This window comes from Garra rufa, unplaced genomic scaffold (assembly GCF_049309525.1).
Source record: "Garra rufa unplaced genomic scaffold, GarRuf1.0 hap1_unplaced_002, whole genome shotgun sequence".
NCBI classification, from domain to species: Eukaryota; Metazoa; Chordata; class Actinopteri; order Cypriniformes; family Cyprinidae; genus Garra; species Garra rufa.
The window spans coordinates 6,686,553-6,708,638 of record NW_027394277.1 but is presented as its reverse complement, the minus strand read 5'-3'; the positions used below and the strand labels follow the sequence as shown (position 1 = coordinate 6,708,638).

At 39.3% G+C, this 22,086-nt stretch overlaps 1 protein-coding gene across 1 annotated transcript in view; it reads left to right on the top strand.

Annotated features, from left to right (window-relative positions):
* LOC141305341 (uncharacterized) overlaps positions 1-5,307 on the top strand; it is a 587,365-nt gene extending 582,058 nt beyond the window's left edge. The window contains exon 8 of the mRNA XM_073832457.1: positions 3,730-5,307. Coding sequence (XP_073688558.1) covers positions 3,730-4,728 — 999 coding nt within the window. The 3' untranslated portion in view covers positions 4,729-5,307. The remainder of the gene's footprint in view (positions 1-3,729) is intronic.
* The last annotated feature ends 16,779 nt before the right edge of the window (positions 5,308-22,086 follow it).

Sequence of the window (22,086 nt, the reverse complement as noted above, 5' to 3'; positions counted from 1 at the left end):
GTCATTAACGTTTAAAGGCATAATTATGCAAACACAAGAGCAGAGTCCTCGGCATGAAAGACTCGTGAAATAACGTGCCTCCTCATTTCTCTCTAATACGGTAGGAAATCAAATTAAAACGAAATGTAGATAATGTTAACTGTGATGATTGACAGGGCAGTTTAAACAGTGACAGGATTCAGGTAACTAAGCAACAGAGCGTCCGTTAAAGAAGCAGTTATGACGAAGTAGTATGTCCCAAAGACTGCCTACTATTCTGCTACATACTCAAAAGTATGTACTTTTTCTCTACAAAAAGAGTACATACTTTTAGGGCATAGTATAAGTAGGCGAATTGGGACGCAGCAAAAGTCATTTCCCCGTAATATTTTCCCTTCTTTCGGTGCTTCACACTCCAGTCCAGCGGGTGGCACTAACACACACACTTCTGTTTGACAAACACCATTAAACCTAAGAAGAAGAAGATTAGTTTCACTGCTCTCTGTTGTTTTGCTGTGATTCTGTTTTAGTTCAGCCTGTGAGAAAGTTTCTGTAAACAGAAAAAAAATACAGTTTTTGAATCCAGTCAGTAAATATCTGTAATATTCTCATCTTCACAGCTGTGACTAGGTTTGGAAGCGAGCAGGAATATCTGGAGAAGTATCTGCTGATCTGAGATCTGCTGCTGTGAAGATGTTTATTAAAGTGGAGAGTGAGGAGAACATGAGTGTACCAGAACCTTTGAGAATAAAACAAGAGGAACCAGAACCTTTGAGAATAAAACAAGAGGAACCAGAACCTTTGAGAATAAAACCGGAACAAGGAGGTTGGTGTTTAATCTTCATTCATCTTTAATGACTGTTTGTGGTACATTATTTCAAAGTTTTATTAATAATGAGTTTCAAGCTGCTAGATTTAGTAAATTGTAATAGAAACAATATTTAAAGCAAATCAGTCTGTTAAAGTATAGATGGGGCAGCAAAAGCACTTCCAGATCTAGTAAGAAACATTTAAATTCTGCATAGGGATGCACCAATATGAATCGGTCGATAATGCTTGCGCGTTTTGTCAGTAAAGCCTGTAATCAGCGGTAAATGCCATCAGGTGCGTGATTTCACGTTGAGCCGTATATACTACACACAGACGTTGTTTACCGACGAGCTGCGCAAATCAATGTTCATTATCAGTGTGAATGTGCGCAGCTTGTCAGTGAACAACGGCTGTGTGTAGTATATACGGCTCAACGTGAAATCACGCACCTGATGGCATTTACCGCTGATTACAGAACCGGCTTTACTGACAAAACGCGCAAGTGATCGGTCGATACATATCAGTGCATCCCTAATTCTGCACAGAATTTTTGGTAACATTTTCTATGAAGCCCCTATTTATAATACATTATAAGATATTTCTAAGGCATTGTAATGAATGCATCATAAAAAAAAAAAAATTAAATCTTATAATATGTTCACATAAATAATCATAACAATTACAATATACTAAAGTACTTGAGTATTTGGGGTTCTAACTTTTTAAGATTATGATTATTTATTAGACACAATGGGCGGCATATTAAATCTACGCAATTTTTAATGGACTATATCCTATTACAATTTTTTTTTTACATTATATTTCATTTTATTATGATAGGCCCCCTGGTCTACTGACTAGAAGCAACTTTCCAACTACACTAACACTCCTTTATTAATAGTATTATTCGACTTAGGTTAAGGTTTGGCTAGGTAGAAGGTTCACAAACTTGCAAAGTTACATATCAGTTTTGTCTTTTGGGGAACCATTAAAATACAGTGTTAGAATATATTTAGCATACTACTACTAATAATTATTGCTAGCTGTCATGCAGTTGAATAGTTACTTATCAAAAGCTGTCTAAAGGGTACCATCAAAATAATCTAACTAATAATACAAACGTGTCATGTTATCCATTCATCTGATACAGTAACTTTTGGCTCTTTGATAGATATTATTATTGTTATTATTATTACATGCTCTTTGTATGCTTCCAGGAGGGTGACATGCGTAACATGGTAATATATGAGACTTATGTTATAACTATGAGGAGACAATCACACGCTTAATCACATCACTACAATACATTAAAACAGTTTTATGATACAACATACTATACATTTTTTATAATGCACTATGAATTCATTATAGTGCCTTAAGCATACCCTTATAATGCATTATAAATATGGGCTTCAAAGAAAGTGTTACTGAATTCTTTTATGAACAGATCAAACACGGCTGATGCAGAAACAGTGTTAACTAAAGTCATGTCCAATGCTATTACATCATTAGTTTCAGGGTTTGGACATTTTGGGAGAGAAATTCAAGAACTTTTCAATGAAATTGAAATTTTGCATGCCTCCTGACTCAAGTTTAGTGCTTTGCTGTCAAATGTGTCTTACCAAGAAATAAACTTAATATTTTTTAGTAACTGCGCTTAAACATTCCAAACAATAGTAATCTTATGGTTGACTTGTTATTCACTTTTTAGCATCAAATGGTGATGTGTTTATGCAGTTTGAGGTTTAAAAACATGTTATTTTCCACATACTGTACATTATTGTTGCTCCTCTCTGCCCTCCCTTTCTAAAACGCTTTGATTTCCACAAAACTCACTGTTGATGGAAACCGAGGTGTTTTCTGATTGGTCAGCTATCCATGCTTTGGAACTGGCCGGATACCTCAAGCGTGTGTTGGAAATGTTACACCCCTAACCATGTTGTGATACCATTTCTTGGCGCATCGAGACAGAAATTACAAAACCCATTATAAACTAGGCATTTGTTGCATACGTGCAAACTCGTGTTTGAAAAGTCAGTACTGAATTCTTTAAATATGAAAACGTACTTGCAGGCCATCAGTCAGATGCACAGACTGTTCATGCAACATTGTGATTGGCCCACTTTATGGGCATAAGGAGCTCCAGGTGTGTGTTCCTGTTGTGTATGCACTTGGATGGATTAAATGCAGAGCACAATTCACCATACTTGACTGTTTCTCTTTCAACTGGTGCAAAACTATTTCCTATTCCTAAAGTGTAATTATAATATTACTAAAGTTTTTTACAGAAAAAGTTTAGTGATTTATGAGTGGACATCCTGTGACAGTCAGTTTTGGGTTGTTTTCCATTTAAAAGATCAGTGGAACAGCCCATTTTTATAATTGGCTAACATAACTGCCCCCTAAATAAAAACTCAGAAGTTTATTTTTTTATTATTTGATAGTTAAACGGGGAGTTTTTTCTCTTATTTTCCCTCATCTCTTTGAATTCAATTTGATGATTTTTATCCCCTAGGATACATAAAATAGTAGAGATCAGTCTATATAGATTTCCTAAACACTATCATTAGATTATCTGGATTTTTTTTAAAATTAATTGTATAAAGGCCAACTTAAACACTGTAGGAAACCAGCCGACCAGGATCGGGTTTGGACACCATGGTATAGGATCTAGTGCAAGCATAAGATTTCTATGATGCCAGTTGCTTTGTGCCATTAAACTGGGGTTAACGTTTATTTCTTTGTTTTTCCACCGTAGACCTAACAACGCTGAAAGAGGAGAAGGAAGTACTGAATGAAACCGAAGAGAAAGATCAGTTTGAGAATCTTCATGATTTTGTATCTGGAGAAAAATCAGTTTGTTCCTTAGAGTCTGCAAATACTTCTAAACAAAAAAGAGCACAAAATACAGAAACTAGGAGTAATTTCACTTGCTTTCAGTGTGGACACAGTTTCACTCTAAAAGAAAACCTTAAAAGGCACATGAGAATTCACACTGGAGAAAAGCCTTACACATGCAAACAGTGTGGAAAAAGTTTCAGTCAAAAAGGACACTTTAACATTCACATGAGAGTTCACACTGGAGAGAAGCCTTACACATGCAAACAGTGTGGAAAAAGTTTCAGTCAAAAAGGACACTTTAACATTCACATGAGAGTTCACACTGGAGAGAAGCCTTACACCTGGAGAAAATGTGGAAAAAGTTTCTGCAGAAAATTGAAACTTAAAAACCACATGTGTATTCACACTTTGCAGAGCTTTTTTAACTGCCAACAGTGTGGAGAAAATTTCACTCGTAAAGGAAACCTTAACACACACATGAGAATTCACACTGGAGAGAAGCCTTACACGTGCCAACAGTGTGGAAAGAGTTTCGCTCGTAAAGGATGCCTTAACAGACACATGAGAGTTCACACTGGAGAGAAGCCTTCTACATGCAAACTGTGTGGAAAGAGTTTCACTCAAAAAGGACACCTTAACATCCACATGAGAGTTCACACTAGAGAGAAGCCTTACACCTGGAGAAAATGTGGAAAAAGTTTCTGCAGAAAATTAAAACTTAAATACCACATGCGTATTCACACTTTGGAGAGCTTTTTTACCTGCCAACAGTGTGGAGAAAATTTCACTCGTAAAGAAAGCCTTAACAAACACATGAGAATTCACACTGGAGAGAAGCCTTACATGTGCAAACAGTGTGGAAAGAGTTTTGCTTGTAAAGATAACCTTAACAGACACATGAGAATCCACACTGGAGAGAAGCCTTACACGTGCAAACAGTGTGGAAAGAGTTTTGCTTTTAAAGAAAACCTTAACAGACACATGAGAATTCACACTGGAGAGAAGCCTTACACGTGCAAACAGTGTGGAAAGAGTTTCATTCAAAAAGTAAGCCTTGGCAAGCACATGAAGATTCATAATCAAAAGAAGCCTTATTAAGGGTTCCAAATGGAATCCTATACAGGGTTTCTACAATGCAATTCTAATTCACATTTTAAAGCAATGTGTTTTGTCCATGGTACACTTTACCGTGTCAACTTGAAATATGGACTATGGACAAATGGACTCTTGTCTACGGTGTAAGAACTTCACATTTGAATGTCATGAATTGAAGAGAGATCTTACAGGAAGTACACAGTTTTTTTGGTTGAAGCATATAAAAGGACACTGTTAGCATTTTAACATCAGTGTGTATGGATTTAATTTGCACACATCAGTTACTTGCTCATTTCTACTACCAACATTGGCGGTTTTGAGGAAGGCTTTAATAATCATATTTTGGAACCATTCCTAAAGGACTGTATTAGGAATTGTCTTATAGGATTGTCTTGTAGACCTTTTTTCTGAACGCGGAAGTCACGCCTGACTAAATTTTTAGCATTTCCGGTCTTCTATGTCTCATGTCAAAGTAGCGTATAATCCGAGCTGTTAATCTAATGTTAAACCTATAAAAAAAAAAAAAAAAGCACATGGCTCCCTAGCACCATCACTTTGCCATGTCGCAATGACCGTCATTTGTCAGTGCCTCAATTTAGGTTTAAACTTTATTGTAAAACAATCGTTGTTGAAGAATAAAAAACTGTTACAAATTATTGTCCTATTTTTCTTACAAAAAAAGAAACAAGAGTAATAATAATAGTCGGGTATATGTACATACAAAGATACCTCTGAATATACACTGTAAAATTGTTGGCTTGTTTTTTTAACCCAACTGCTGGGTTAAGCCTGTTGGGTCATTTATATGGGTTGTTTTACTCAGTGTTGGGTTGTTTTTGTGTAACCCAACATTGGGTTACTGATTTTATCCAATCAAGTGACAGTTAAGAGAGTAAGCCACTCCCCCTACTCGACGATCCAAGCGCTACCTTTGGGGCCATTTTGAATCACCTAAGGAACAACCGTCCTTCAGCGACGACAGAAAAGGTATGTTTGTGGGTTTTTAATGTATGAAACTAATACTGTACATCAACAAATGCTAAAATATACCAAATTTGGCGTTTCACATTACATTAACAGTATTAAAAAGTATAATCTATCTCGGTTCGTTTTGGTTTGCTAATCGGTAAAGGTATGCCTGTTGTAATTACGTTACAGCCTTTTCCTGTCTAAGTTATATTCAATTTTTAGTGAAAATGTCTTTTTGGTCAACATTTCCTCTGGAATATGTGAATTGGTGAGTCGTGTAATTAACGTGTCTTTATATATTATATGCAATTAGATGTTTTAGCTGATGTGAGTTAAATGTAGCATGTCTGTTCACTTCGACGCAATTCTTGTGTAAACAAAAAGTTTAAACATTGCATTTGCAGGGAGTTTGACTTTTTAAAACAACACTGCTTCATCAGTAACTGATCTGACAGGAATATTCAGTGTTTTAATGTGAGTAATGAGTATGTGTCAATATTGCACTGCAAAAGACCGCTTGATCCTGATTACTCGTAGCCTGCGTGTCTATTCACAGAAACTCTAACGTAACTTACTACGCAAAACTCTTATGGTGCGTTCACACCGGAAAAAACATTTGAGTTTATTCGCGCGCGTGACATTTTCTTCACAACAGACGCGAATTCGCGTCATGGGAGGGGCTTCTGCCACTCATCAGCGGGAAAGTAGTTGTAAAATAGTTGAATGAGCTCAATTTGCCAGCTTTAGCTTGCTTGTAGTCTCAATATGTATGTATATGTAGGTCAAATTGAGTAATGAGCGTTTTTTAAAACTAACCAGATTGTCCGACCACTTCACTCACTTTCTTCCTAGCCAAATCCTTTTTATTCCTGTTTATACAGAAGTCCAAAGATGTATTGTACAGCTCCGAGTAACCACAGACAGCAACGGTGATTCTGTCCTCCATTGTTGTTTCGGGATTTCTGCCTCCGTCACTACTAGAGCAAGCTCCTGATTGGTTAACGCGGCTCGGATTTTCGCCAAAGTTCAGATTTTTGAACTCGCGCGAATGGCGTGGCAATCGCTTGAAACGCTCAATACGCGCCGCTGGACGGCTATTCGCGTCTTTGCATTGACTTAACATGTAAATCACTAGCGCTTGCCGCTTCATTCGCGTCCGGTGTGAACGCACCGTTATCCAATCACAGAGCTGTAGGCGTTTACTTCAAAGTCTTCAGTGCAAGACGCCCATTAAAATCGATCGTTTCTGGAGCCTACCTCAAAACCAGGGTATAAAATAACATATAACTTATTGGTTCTTATGATTTTTTATGTAAAAACCACACAAATATCATAAGTAGACATCAGACTACAGTATTAATTAAGAAAAAACATCAGCTCAGGAGAGCTTTAAATTAATTATTTGTCATGGATTGGATTTTGTTTAATGCTGCATTGTGTGTGTAAAGTGATTTGTATGTTTTTAACGTTCTTCTGTTTTTAACAGGTTGGCACTAATGGTTGAGTACCTAAAGGAGGCTGATCTCGCAAAACTTGCAGTAACTGCCATCAAGCCTTTGTTGTTGTCGGCAAGCAGGCACTTCTGCGAAACACACTTATCTGTGCTGTGGACACATGCTTTAAACTTTTTTACGTGTTGGACGTCCATTTTCCGAAGCAGTGCGCACCAGTGTGGGAATTTTTGCAGTCTATTGTCTACAAACTACCAGGAACAGAATCCCCTTCATGTTAAGTGTTACTGGACAACAACTAACCCTCTCTAAAATGTTGTTTACATGAAGAGGAAAGTTGTCAGATTAATATATACAGGTCCTTTTCCGAAAATTAGCATATTGTGATAAAGTTCATTATTCTCTGTAATGTAGGTAGATAGGAATTTTGGGTTTTCATGAGCTGTATGCTCAAAATCATCCATATTAAAACAATAAAAGGCTTGAACTACTTCAGTTGTGTGTAATGAATCTAAAATATATGAAAGTCTAATGTTTATCAGTACATTACAGAAAATAATGAACTTTATCACAATATGCAAATTTTTGGAAAAGGACCCTACATATAGAACCCTTTCTGAAATGTTGTGACTTGATATTTACATATATTTATGTGCATCTACAATGTGAGTTTATAAAGTTAATATGGGTTTATATGAATTGAAAAGTTGTCATTTAAATGTATAGAACCCTTTCTAAATGTTGTGACTTTATAGGGGGTTGCTAGAGTTAAGTTGTCAGACTTACATATATGTATATATATATATACATATATGTAATATATATATGTATATATAAAAATGTATATCTTAAATTTTATGTGAGTTTCAAATTAATATAGGTTTATATGAAGAGGAAATAAGTCAGACTACTTAGATTAGAATCTTTACTCGTGCCACTTTGTTAAACATACTTCTAAAATTTATGAGTTCATAAAGAAGAAAGTTGTCTTACTACACACACACACACACACACACACACAAACACATACATGTATATTTTAACATTTATTAATGCAAATTGTATTTTTTATTTTGCATTAAAATAGCCTTTTATAAATTCATTTTGTCTCTTTTTTTGTTGTCTTAAAGGGATAGTTCACCCAAAAATGAAAATTTGATGAATGGTGATGCAATGCATCAGACTTACGTTAATGATTATTTAATTTACATTTATAGAAAGCATAGAAAAACACTTAAAGCAAAATGTATTAAACACGTTTTATTATTAATTAAAAGGAACAATTCTTGAATGAAAAAACTAATAAAAAATGTAACAATTAATAAGTGATAAAACAATTAATAAAAAATTATAATATATATATATATATATATATATATATATATATATATATATATATATATGTGGACTGTGTACTCCTCATACGCATCAGACAGCAGAACTGTGGCACCTCCGTCTCCCTCCAACACCCCGATGAAGGTGAGCTCCACCTTTACTGGCTCAGCTACAGTCTTCTGAAATATAATAACATGAACGGAAGTCTCAGCAAAGGAATGTCATTACATGAACACTATTAATGTTAGTTGACCACATGATCTAGAAAGAAAAATGATTCTGAAGAATATATTATTTATCTTTGTTAATTTCAACATTAACTAAAATGTTATGAAATGGAAAGTTTTGGAACTGTTGTATTTTATTAACTAACATTATGTGTAACAGATTGACAAGTTCTGTACTTGGTCAATGCATTGATATTAACTAATAGTGCCTAATTCTAAAGTGTTACCAATATAAGTTATTACCAATGAATATACACTTGGTACACACTCAGGAGTGTAGGAAGATGCAGAAAGATCAATTAGAGAATAATTAGGTTACATGATGCATAATGTTGTGTACCTCCACAGCTGAATGGCTGGATGAGTTCAGCTTGGGATAAGGTTTGAGGCACGAAATCTCAATGTGATCTCCCAGGCTGAGCTCCACCAGGGCACCGTCACGCCACAGGGACACCTCCATCACCACCTGGCCACACCATGGGGACCTCTCCATCAGCCACTCGGGTCATCCTGGGGACCTGCAACTGCATGATCACAAGGGTAGGATTGTTAATGCAATGCAAGTGAATACAGTTACTAGTGCTTAGACATAATCAAAATAACATTGGCTGTGAATCTGATTAAAATGCGTCTTTAAACAAAACATTACCTTAATTCAACCTGTATTAAAACCTTAATCACTTAATCGCACAAAAATGCAATGGAATGATTGCAGAGAATATCTTAATATTAATAAAAAATAACGTATTTGTGGCTATAGAAATACAGTTTGGGAGAGGCACTCTTTAAAAAAAAGAAAGTTGAATTTATTAAATAATGTTGGTAAATTTGCTTACTTTTTTCAATTTCTCCCTTCAGCGAGATGAACCCTCCCCTTGTGAATAGGTCCTGCTCTTCCCCAGACAGCAGGGCAGTTGGTGGATTCAGGAGGTATTTTGCTGACCTTTCTGCCTCCTCTGGCAACTCGAAGGAAGCAGTTTGGAATTTCTTCGAGTTGGGTTTGAGAAATATACACTCCCGTCCAAATTTGTGGGACAGGGTGTAATTTATGATGTACGCCCTCCCGGTCCCAAACAGTGAGATTTTCCTCATCCACAGGAGCAACAAATGCCCTCACGCCATCGCTGAGGGCACTTATTGTAGTGGTTTTGTATGACGCTATTTTAATTTCATTTTTGGACACCTCGTATGACTTAGCCTGACGGTTTGTCCGATTGTCCACACAGGTGATCCGGGTGGGTGTAGGCCTGCTGTATGGTGAACTTGCCTCTGATATTGCTCTTTTAGTCAGGCAGCACACCAGCAGGGAGAGAGTATGAACTCGCAGGAACAATTCTTCTTAGAAGTCGGCTCGAGCATGTAGAGGCTCTGAAAGCGAAAATCTGACTGACTGGCTGCATGCCGCCCTCTTATATACCCGTATGTACTCGGGAGTGGCTTGGCATGCAAATGCTACTCGCCAATTTTCATTGGCCTTTTGAATAAGGCTCAGAGATGATTGGTCTCTCAGGCGATTCCCAATGTAACGTCTCCGTTCCCTCCTTCAGGGAACGAGGGTTACCTTCGTAACCTAGACGTTCCCTGACCTGAACCATGTAGAAAATGAGCGGGGTGAACAGAGGAGGAGAAGCACCAACATAGAGCTGGAAATCTGAAGGCTCTGGAGAGATTCTATGTGAAGGAATAGCCTCTGATCTCTGATCTCAGAGCTGTCATCGTGGCAAATGGAGGCTGCTAAATCAATGAATATGAGGGTGTAATTAATTGTGGCCAATGTGAGGAAATTAGAGGGAAAAACTCAATGAGATTTCTCTCTTATTTTAAATTGTTTTTCTACAATGAAAGGTTACATTTTTGTACATTTTTAAAATAAAAGATCAAAAGGATTAATGATACAGATTTATTTTCACAGCCTACTTCTACCATATTCACCAAGGGTATGAATAATTGAGCACAACTGTATATTAAATGCATGCAGCTCTAAAGTGACAGTAGACCAATATAACTAACTTTAATGTTAATTAAACAACAAAACACAAAGAAAAATCACACACTGCTCTTGATTGAAGAATGTTAATACATGCTTTATTAAGAACCAGTTGATAATTTATAGTTATGTTTATATTGTGTTTTATTTTTATACTCATTCAATTTCTTCAATGTTACTGCTAAACACACCTCCTGTACCTGAAAAATAAAGCACTGTTTGTTTTATTTGTATATTATGTGTATTTGTATGTTTCTTTGTAAAAAGCGTTAGCAATATAACAAAAGAAACTAAATGCACAGTTTAGGGGACTCTAGGGCAAATACTGAGGCTTGTATATATTTTATTTTTTTTTATTTTGTTTTTTGTAACTTATGAGTGTGAATAATGACACAGTGGCTTATTCTCTTCAGATTATCCAAATATTGCATTGTAATTTCTAGTGGTAGGAAAAATAGTTGTCACGTATCTGGTCTATCCTTTCATCATGAACTCTTGCACCACACTTAATGGACTTCATTCCCCACAAGCCACTGCACTAATCACTGCATTCACCTGCTCTCACTTTACTGATTACCGCTCACAGCTGCACCTCATCACACTGACTGCATTTAAGCTTCTCACACACACAGCCACTCTGCAAAGTCTTATTGTTCCGTATGGTCTGTATTTCCGAGCGTTTCTTCCCGAGTTTGTTTTCCCTGTGTTTGATTCCTGGACTCCCTCCCGTGTTTGATTCTTGCTGCCAGCCCCGACCTGCCCGGCCTTCCAGAGCCTGCGCTGGTCCAGCCCAGCTTTCCAGAGCCTCCGCTGGTTCAGCCCAGCCTTCCAGAGCCTCCGCTGGTTCAGCCCAGCCTTCCAGAGCCTCCGCTGGTTCAGCCCAGTCTTCCAGAGCCTCCGATGTTTCAGCCCGGCCTTCCAGAGCCTCCGCTGGTTCAGCCCGACCTTCCAGAGCCTCTGCTGGTTCAGCCCAGTCTTCCAGAGCCTCCGCTGGTTCAGCCCAGCCTTCCAGAGCCTCCGCTGGTTCAGCCCGGCCTTCCAGAGCCTCCGCTGGTTCAGCCCGGCCTTCCAGAGCCTCCGCTGGTTCCGCCCGGCCTTCCAGAGCCTCCGCTGGTCCCGCCCGACCTTCCAGAGCCTCCGCTGGTCCCGCCGGGCCCTCCAGAGTCTCCGCTGGTCCCGCCCGGCCTTCCAGAGTCTCCGCTGGTCCCGCCCGGCCTTCCAGAGTCTCCGCTGGTCCCACCCGGCCTTCAAGAGCCTCCGCTGGTTCCGCCCAGCCTTCCAGAGCCTCCGCTGGTTCCATCCAGTCGTCCTGAGATTCCTGTCTGCCCGGTTCTGGTCACGGAGCTCATGCATGGACTGTTCCCACCCACCCTCCCTGCTGCTCCAGTCCCGCCACCTCTATCTCCTGACAGTCCCTCTGCTCACCCACATCCCACCTTCGGTGCAGAGGACTTGCCGTGGGACTGCCATTCTCCATTGGTGTCCAGACTGAAGGGACCCTCACCATCACCTCCAGTCTCAGAGTCCTGGACTCCACCTCGGCCCTCCTTCCCTGCGGTTCCACCCCGGCTTTGTGCTCCCTCGTCTCCGTTGTCGGCCGTCGGCCCACCAGCTCCTCCGGGCTCCATCGTCTCTCCGGCTCCGCCCCGGTCAGTCGTCGCCCCACCTTCGCCTCTGGACTCTACTCCTCCGGCTGCGCCTCGTCACTCCGTCCTGCCGGCTTGGTGGACTTCCTCCCTCCCGTGGTCACAGCCTCGATCCTCTGTCACTCCGGCTCCGCTGCGTACCTCCGGACCTCCATCTCCGCCGGGGTCGCCAGAGCCTTGGGTTCCGCCTTGGTCCTCCGGATCCTCTGTGTCGCCCAGGACCATCGACTCTCCAGTTTCGCCTCAGGCTACACCGGCTCCATCTCCGTCGGTCGGACCCAGGCAGGAGCCAACCCTTCCTCCACCATGGCTTCTCCCTCCGTCGGCTCCTCCTCAGTTCATGGTTCCAGTACCCCTACATGGACCTGGCCCTCCATCCCTCCCCCTGTTCTGCCTCCGCTCCACCACCCTCCAGGTTGTATTAGGTGGTTAGAGCGTCTGGAAGCCGCTCCTTGGGGAGGGGCTCTGTCACGTATCTGGTCTATCCTGTCATCATGAACTCTTGCACCACACTTCATGGACTTCATTCCCCACAAGCCACTGCACTAATCACTGCATTCACCTGCTCACACTTTACTGATTACCGCTCACAGCTGCACCTCATCACACTGACTGCATTTAAGCTTCTCACACACACAGCCACTCTGCGAAGTCTTATTGTTCCGTATGGTCTTTATTTCCGAGCGTTTCTTCCCGAGTTTGTTTTCCCTGTGTTTGATTCCTGGACTCCCTCCCGTGTTTGATTCTTGCTGCCAGCCCCGACCTTTCTGCCTGTTTTTTGACGACAATTTCTGCCTGCCCCTTTGTGTTTGTTTGGTGTTACCTAATAAATGCTGCAAATGGATCCGCACGTCTCTGACCCTCCTCGTGACAATAGTTTTAAATTCTGTAGGAAAGTTAGTAAAGAATTAAATTGTCTGTTGCTTATAGGGATACTTAAACCAAAAATTAAAATTGCCACCATTTACTTTCCCTCATTTCTTTCCAAACCCATAAGACATTGGTAAATAGATGAGAAATTAATGGTAAAGAAAACAACTACTGTGAAGCACACAGAATTATATTTTTATTGTTAACAAACAGTTAATATTCTTTACAACAAACAATATACAAACTAAACAAGAACAGACAAAAGCAGAGCTTTACACATACATCAACAATATCAACTGTTAAACACAAACTAAACAGGTAGCAAGATGCAGACATAGCTATTTACATTTTAGTCCTTGAATTTCTAAAACACAGCGGTTAATATATTTTAGGATCAGCCTCATGGGCAGCCTTGAGATCAGGTTTTCCACATTACCAACATAGAGATATTGGAGAATGACCACAGAGTCACTGGCCAAGAAAGGGCATGTGTCATGGATATCCGAGACACTGATTATTTGTTCTTCGGTTTCTTGGACCCTCCCTTCAGCAATCTTTAAGTTTTACAGAGAAAAAAAAGGAAATATACAAATATAAAATAGTATAATATAAAGTTATACTGTATCCCAATTCACCTACTTATACTATGCCCTAAAAGTATGTACTCTTTTTGTGAACAAAAAGTACATGCTTTAGAGTGTGTAGCAGAAGATTAGGCAAGTTTTGGGACATAATACTTTTGTCATAAATGCCTCTTTAATGGACTACTCTGCCACTTTGTTACTGTTTAAACTGCCATTTATATGTAATCCAGTGAGATTTTTGTCTCATCATCATCCATTCTGTCTGAATGACATGATGAAACAACAAACTGAGACGGACTATAATAGGTCTAGCCCAGCCTAGGGATTTTGGAGACTAGCTAAAACCAGGTGTTTCCAGCTTAAACCAGCTAAAACCAGACAATCTGTATTGTTACAAGCGCTATATAAATAAAGGTGACTTGACAACCAGCCTTTCAGCAGGGACACTGAGTCAATCACATTTACACATTGCCTCCGAAACGTTCATCTGTCATAATTTTTTTTAAATCAGGTTCAATTATCTGAATTTTAGCATCCATAGGAACTATTTTGATAGGAAAGTGTGACGAATACGAAAAAACACATACGAAAATTTCTAACTCAGTGTGCAATGTCCTCAAATCCAGAAGAACTGTGGCAACATCTCCAAGATGCTTCAAGAGACCTACTACCAAAGCTACCTGAAAAACTATGCGCAGGTGCACCTAGGACAGAAGCTGCTTTAAACGCAAAGGATCTTCACACCAAGTTCAGTTAATAGAAGTGACATTGTTTTTGACAGTGTCCTCATTTTACAGCATTTTTTCACAAGTGCAAAAACAGTACTTTGCAGGTAGGTCTCTTGAAGCGTCTTGGAGACATTGCCATGGTTCTAATGGATTCAGTCGGTCTCAGTTTGTTCTGTTTCTTCATGTCATTTCAGACAGACCAGATGATGATTAGATCACATCTCTGACTGTGTGGAGCTCTGGCTGTTGGCAGACTCCTGGTGCAAACAAAAATCTGACTGGATTATTACAATTAATAGCAAAAGGAATGTTTGGAAATGTAAACTGATATTTCCAACCCACCATCGATCAGCTGGTGAAAATACTAGAGTTCTAATAATTTGTCGACAATTCTGTTACATTCTTGTTTATTGACCTGTTGTTTTACAACAAAGATGGGAACATCAGATTATATTTGTGTCTATATTCTGAACAGCTGCACTGTTGATGTGATATTTATTAACGGATATTTGGAGTAACAGCTCCAAAATGCATGTTTTATGGCACAGCAAAATATATTCGTTGTGCATTATGTACCTTCACAGTGGTGTACATCGAGGAGTGACATTTTCCTCAGCCGTCGTTGAGGATGCAGGAATGAAGATAAGTAATGATCACCTCGTCGCCTACATACAGGTCTGTTAGCGCCTCGTCCCTCCACAATGAAATGTCAAAAACATTTTGACCACAGATCATGTTTAGATCCAGGATGAGAACTTGAGTGTGTGTCATCCTCATCACACGCATCTGGAAATTTGAATTCAAGTGAGTGTAGCATTTCTCACATTTATTCTGAATTATCCAAAAATCTAAATCTTTACAAATAGTGTTGAAGATGCCCTGCTGGAAAAAAAAAACTGCTAAAACCAGCCCAGACTGGTTGGCTAAGACCAGCCTGACCAGCCTGGCCAGGATGGGAAAGTGGCCAAAACCCCTCTAAAACCAGCCTGGTTGATCAGCTAAAACCAGCTAATCACCCTAGGCTGGTTTTAGCTGTTTTGTTTTTTTTTTTTCATCAGGATTTGCCTTTTCCATCATTCACTTTACTCTGTTAAATGTAAAATATGTAATGTGTCTTTACATCTTAGTCTTTCACAATCACTTGAGGATATTATTATTTGTAAATCGTGCATTTCTACAAACCCCATAACACCATTAAATAGGAGTAGATTCAAAGTAATAATAACAAAAATAGGTAGCAATAATAATATGATATTATAGTGTTTTTGGTTTTAGGTTTGATCTTATCTTTATTACAGTCTGAGTTATTCTGAGTTTTCACTCTCAAGCATCAATCTTGACACAACAATGTAATTTAAGCTAGCAGTTATTTTTTAGTTAATTATTCTACGCAAGTTGAAACTGGTAGAGGTAACACTATTTAACTGGTAAGTTACTTAAAGCTAGGCTCTTGATAGAATGAATTTAATACTGAAAAATGTACCAGATCGAAGAAAACGGATAGACATTTTTACTAACTTTTTTTTATCTGCTCTTAGAGGATGAGGGTAGCCTGTCACACTTGCTGAAGGTGGACACAGAGCAGCTCATGCAGCATTATGTGCCTCTTCACTGATGTCCTGTGGCACAGTTTTGAATTTTAGCATTCCAGGTCCGACAAACAAATACATTTGTCCATATTTGTGTAGTTATGGAGGATGTAACTCACCCCTTCCTCAAATTCAGGGCTGAGGCCTTCTTTTTTTATTATGGTAAACTCTTGCACTATCCCTTAGTGCAGTGGTTCTCAATCCTGGTCCTGGGGGACCCCTGCTCTGCACATTTTGCATGTCTCCCTTATTTAACACACCTGACTGAGATCATTAGCTTATTAGTTCAGTTCATGGATCTCTCTCCTCATGAGGTGATGATCTCAATCAGGTGTGTTAAATAAGGGAGACATGCAAAATGTGCAGAGCAGGGGTCCCCCAGGACCAGGATTGAGAACCACTGCCTTAGTGAACTAAACATTTCAGTTTTCACTTTGGCAACATCTATTTTTTTCCTTTCATTGTGTAGGTCAGTCCTCGAAGGTTGAGTCTGGTGTCCACACACTTGCACCTTAAAAATGTTGGAGAAGTTAAAGTTGCCATTCTGTGTAATAGAAAAAGATACTTGTCAAAATAGTTTTAACAAAAAAATGTAAAAAAATGTTTTTAAAGTTCTTTATGCTCATCAAGGTTGCATTTATTTGATCGAAAATACAGCAAAAAACTATTATGAAATCTTATTACAACCTGATATTTTCTAATGGTTTCTATTTTAACTAACACATTTTTTAATGGTAGTGTATATTGTTTCAAAGGATTTTGAATGGTAGTGTAAATAGCCTTTTTATAAATTGTAATAATATTACACATTAATACTGTTTCTTTTTTCTAATAATAATAATGTAATAATAGACGGTGGGCCGAGGGTCCATATCTGCTTTACTTTTCGAAATGGATGATCCCCATGGAGGGAGAACCTGGATTTGTAAAGTGGGGACGGTTGTTTTATTCTCAACGATATGAAAAGTGTTGCCACTCCCATTTATTGCACATTTTCCACAAATCATAATCCGCGACCCGTAAATATGCAGGCAAACGCAGTTGCCTACTATATCAGTTGAGCCAATAGCGCGGCAAGATATTGACACGGGATTATTATTAACCAATCAGATGTAGTTTATTTAGAACAGCTGTTACACGGATGATTTAGCTGTCAGACACGAGAAGCAGCAGCTGGGCATTGATCATCGTCAAGGACATTCTTTGTGCGATTGCGAGTATTAATTTAATTAGAATATGATATCTATATAAAATGTTTGTTTTGTACACATGTAAGCAGGTGTCGGGCCCGCTTGGACGTGTAGAGATCACATGCGTAAGATCTCAGAGCTCGTGTTTTAACTGGAGTTACCTCACCATCCTCTGCCTACCATTAAAAGTGCAAAACAATAGATTTAGGTTCTTCACCCTTCCTCGCATCACTGATTAAAGAAAAAATCCTTCCTTCATATCTTTCTTTTTTCTATCTATCCTTCTTTCTAACCTTTCTATATTTCTATCTAACCTTTATTTTTTCTTTATCTATTCTTTCTTTCGACCTATCTATCGAACTGTATTGCCTTAACTTTCGGGCTAGGCCAAATTTCGTGTAGTTTTTTGTACTAATCTTATATTGTTACTGCAACTACACTGCACATATCTGTATATGTTGTTCATCTATTCTGCTCTTATATATAATATATTTAATTTATAGTTTGCAAACCATACTATCTCAACTGTATACTACTGTCCATACTGCACTGTACAGTACAGGTCTAATTATATAAATCTTTACTATCAATTTTTATCAATTTAACACATCCTTGCTGAATAAAAGTATTGATTTTACAGCAGCAGAACTGTTTCCAACTGTCACAAGGACGGTCTGAGACGAGCGGATCCATTCGCAGCATTTTATTGGAACAGACAAACACACAGGGGCAGGAAGAAAAATCTTAGTCAAAACACAGGCAGAAAGGTCGGGGCTGGCAGCGAGAATCAAACACGGGAGGGAGTCCAGGAATCAAACACGGGAAAACAAACACGGGAAGAAACGCTCAGAAACGCAGCCGGGGCAATACAAGACCTAGCGAAGAAGCTGAGTGTAAGAGTGGCTTAAATGAAGTCCTTGAAATGAGGTGCAGGTGCGAGCTGTGATCAGTGCAGTGAGAAACAAGCAGCAGGTGAATGCAGTGATTAGTGCAGTGGCTTGTGGGGAATGAAGTCCATGATGTGTGGTGCAAGAGTTACTGATAACGGAGGTTCAATCGTGACAGAGCCCCCCACCTAAGAGCGGCTTCCAGACGCTCCAAATATTTGTGACAGTTCGGGAGAGTGATGGAGTGGGCCTGGCACAAAGGCATGAATGGAGGCCCCGGTCCATGTGCAGGTGGAGAACCAGGAGACTGACACAGCCGACCGACGGATGTGGAGCCGGTGGAGCCCGAGTCGGAACCAGAGAGTCGATGGTCATGGGTGTCACTGAGGATCCGGAGGGCCAAGGCGGAACCCAAGGCTCTGGCGGCCAAGGCGGAGATGGAGGTCCGGAGGTCACGGCGGAGCCGGAGCGACAGAGGACCGAGGCTGTGCCCGCGGGAGGGAGGAGGTCCACAGAGCCGGTAAGACGGAGTGACGATACGCAGCCGGAGGAGTAGAGTCCAGAGATGAAGGTGGGGCGACGACTGACCAGGGCGGAGCCGGAGGGACGATGGAGCCCGGTAGAGCTGGTGGAGCCGCAGGGTCGGAGTGCCGAGGCGGAGTCCAGGACTCTGAGGCTGGAGGCGATGGTGAGGGATCCTCCAGCCAGGGCACCGATGGAGACTGGCAGTCCCATGGCAAGTCCTCTGCACCAGAGGTGGGTTGAAGGTGAGCAGAGGGACTGTCAGGAGACAGAGGTGGTAGGACTGGGGCGGGAGGGTGGGTGGGAAACTCGACAGTCCATACATGACTTCCGTGGCCAGAACAGGGAAAATATACTGATAACGGAGGCTCAATCGTGACACCAACTTTGATAATGAATCATATTAAAATGATTTGTAAATGATCATGTGATAATGATTAGGGCTGCAACAACGAATCGATAAAATCGATAAAAATCGATTACTAAAAGCGTTGGCAACGAATTTCATAATCGATTCGTTGTGTCGCGCGACGCAGAGACATTTGGTTGTTATTATATATATATATATAAAAAAAAAATTGAGCGCAGAGCGGAGTGGACACATTCGGTCTCTCTCCCGCTCTGATGCCAGCAGAGTTCGGCACCTCATAAGCTGTGTTTGCATCCAAAAATGCGAATTTAACTTATGCGCAAAACTGGAACATTTGAGCATAAAGCACCGTTTCTACATTATATGCTGCCCCAAATTATATCAAACATGTTTGATATTTAAGCCTACTTTGGCTAGCGTACTTTCACAGCAGCCAATGCTCGATCGCAAAACAGCTGCTGTACGGGTCGTTGGATAGTGGAGATAGAGAAAACTACTTCTATAGTTTTTGCAACACTGTCTGTCTGTATAATGTGTCGAAAACATACCACAACCGTAAGGAGAAAGAGGAGCTCTGCTGAGGTGAAATCGTCTCAGTTTTGAATAGGGCTGTGACGGTGGCACGTTGTTTTTTTATATATAGCCTACACTTCAGTCAGCAAACAAGCAGCCTAAAAACGCTAAAATAAATCAAAGAAATAATATATTTAATTAAGAAAGTAGCCTAAGAGTATTAAATAGGCTATTAAACAAACATTCCTTGTAAAAATGTCCGACAGCTCATCAATTTTTGGCCGACTGAATTTCCAGTCCGACTGTCTTTTTTTCTCTCTCTCTTCCTCATTACACAGCTGCTGTTTATAATAGCAAAGTGATTACATTTATTTTCGTTCCTTTAGTTTATAAAGTTAATTTAGAGATATATTTGGAACACTTTTTGTTTGTTAAATTCAAGTTTTTGTTTTTTAAAGTTATACCTAGCAAACAGCGGCAGACAGATCTAAAGCCTGCTTAATTCATCGCGATTTAAATTAAAATCCATTGATATAAAAAACTTAAAACATATCACAATATTAGTTTAATCATTCAGTCAAGATAATTCCAAAATTTGTGCGGAGAGAAGCGCGCTTTGCAGGACATGGAGACGCCAGTGCAATGTGGAATTTCTTTTTTGCTCATAAAGGTAAGAGTAATTTACCACCCGGGCCGGTACTGTAAAGGGTCTACCTTAGTTTGTGTGTACTAACAGTATCAACAAAATGTGCTCTTAAAGAAAACAAACAGAATACGCTTGCTATCTTTGGTTTAAACAGGAGCGCTTCACAATAATTAACCGAAACCCAGGTAATTGCCTCACAAACACAATATCTATAGAAAGCTTTAAATTATTATTTTACTATAAAACGAAATAATTAAAATCGAAAACAAAACTCTTTCATTAGCTAATCCATAAAGATGCATTAGGCATTAATGAGCAGATGGCAGGATCGTCAATTTCATCTTTGCAACACTGAATCAGAAAATACTAGTTTATTAATAAGTAATTCGAATATTTTCTTAATTTTTGCCTTGACTCATTCATGGTAATTACTTTTGCTGGGGCTTTGAGGCCAGTTTTGCGTGCATTTGAATGCGGAACTCTTCCAGCTGGTCGCTGCTGATGGCAGGACACTAAACACCGCCATGGCAGAATGAATGTAGCAGAAAGTTAGTCAAGTTATCCCGTTCCAGCGTGCAAAGTCACATGACTTTTTTAATGCGCACTGAGGAATTTAATTTGAGAGGCTTCTTGATGGGAAATGCAGCATGTACACCACAGCAAGCTGCTGTCTTGACGGATAGTAATTTTAGTTTATTTAGTCTATATATTTGGCAGATGTAAAGCATACATGTGTATGTTTTTTGTGTTAGTCCATTTTTATTTTATTATTATAACAATTCAAGGAGCAACATGTTCGTGCACTTTCTAAAGATTTTAGTTCTGTTTTTGAATAAAGGGTTGTAAATCCCTTGTTTTGTTTTTTATCGGATTCATCGATTAATCGAAAAAATAATCGACAGATTAATCGATTATTAAAATAATCGTTAGTTGCAGCCCTAATAATGATCCTAAAAATTCAGCTTTAAATCACAGAAATAATTTAAAGTATAATAAATTGAAAATCAATAATTTTAAATTGTAATAATATATAACAATGTTAATTTTTTTTCTTTTTTCTTTTTTTTTATCAAATAAATAAAAAATACAAATAAATTAAAAAAACATAAAAAATTAGGGATGCACCGAATAATCGGCCACCGAAAATATTCGAAAGACTTTTATCACCGAAACAACAAGGCCGAAACAGTATGTTGACGCAAACAGAAACCGCGATGGATGCACGTGCATATCTGAAGCAACACGTCTGCGGTGTGGACATATTTCAGTAAATCTGAGAGAACTTGTAATGCCGAAATTTCAAGAGGGGGTGTGTCTGCAGTCGTGCGTGCAGCCAGTGATGAGAACAGAGATCGTCGCATTGCACGCAGACAGATGTAGCTTTCAGTGAGTGAAAAACAATGGCTTTATGTTGGTGTTATATCGCAATATTTTAAAGATATGTCTTTTCTATATACTGCATTTTTTATAAATATTTATGTTTTAAACCACACAAGCAATGTGAAAACTGTGCAATATGTGAAAGTGAAAGTAAAACTGACAGTTCTTTCAGCATCTAATGTGCTTTCTCTCAGATACAATGGGAGACGATTATACTTCATATACTGATATTAAAGCCCCCTAATATTTTTCTTGTGCCCCGAACATGGTGGGGAAAAAATGAAAAGAAACATATTTTGTGTAAGGGTTGTTTTTGAAAGTCGGTTGTTGAAATAAAGCTCTTAATTTTCATTGATGACTGCAGTGTTATTGGGGGTTAAGAAAGTCTTAATTATGATTTCAGGGTGTCTTAAATGTGGCGACTGAAAGACAAGAATTGCGATGAAACTTCAAAAGGCTATTCATTG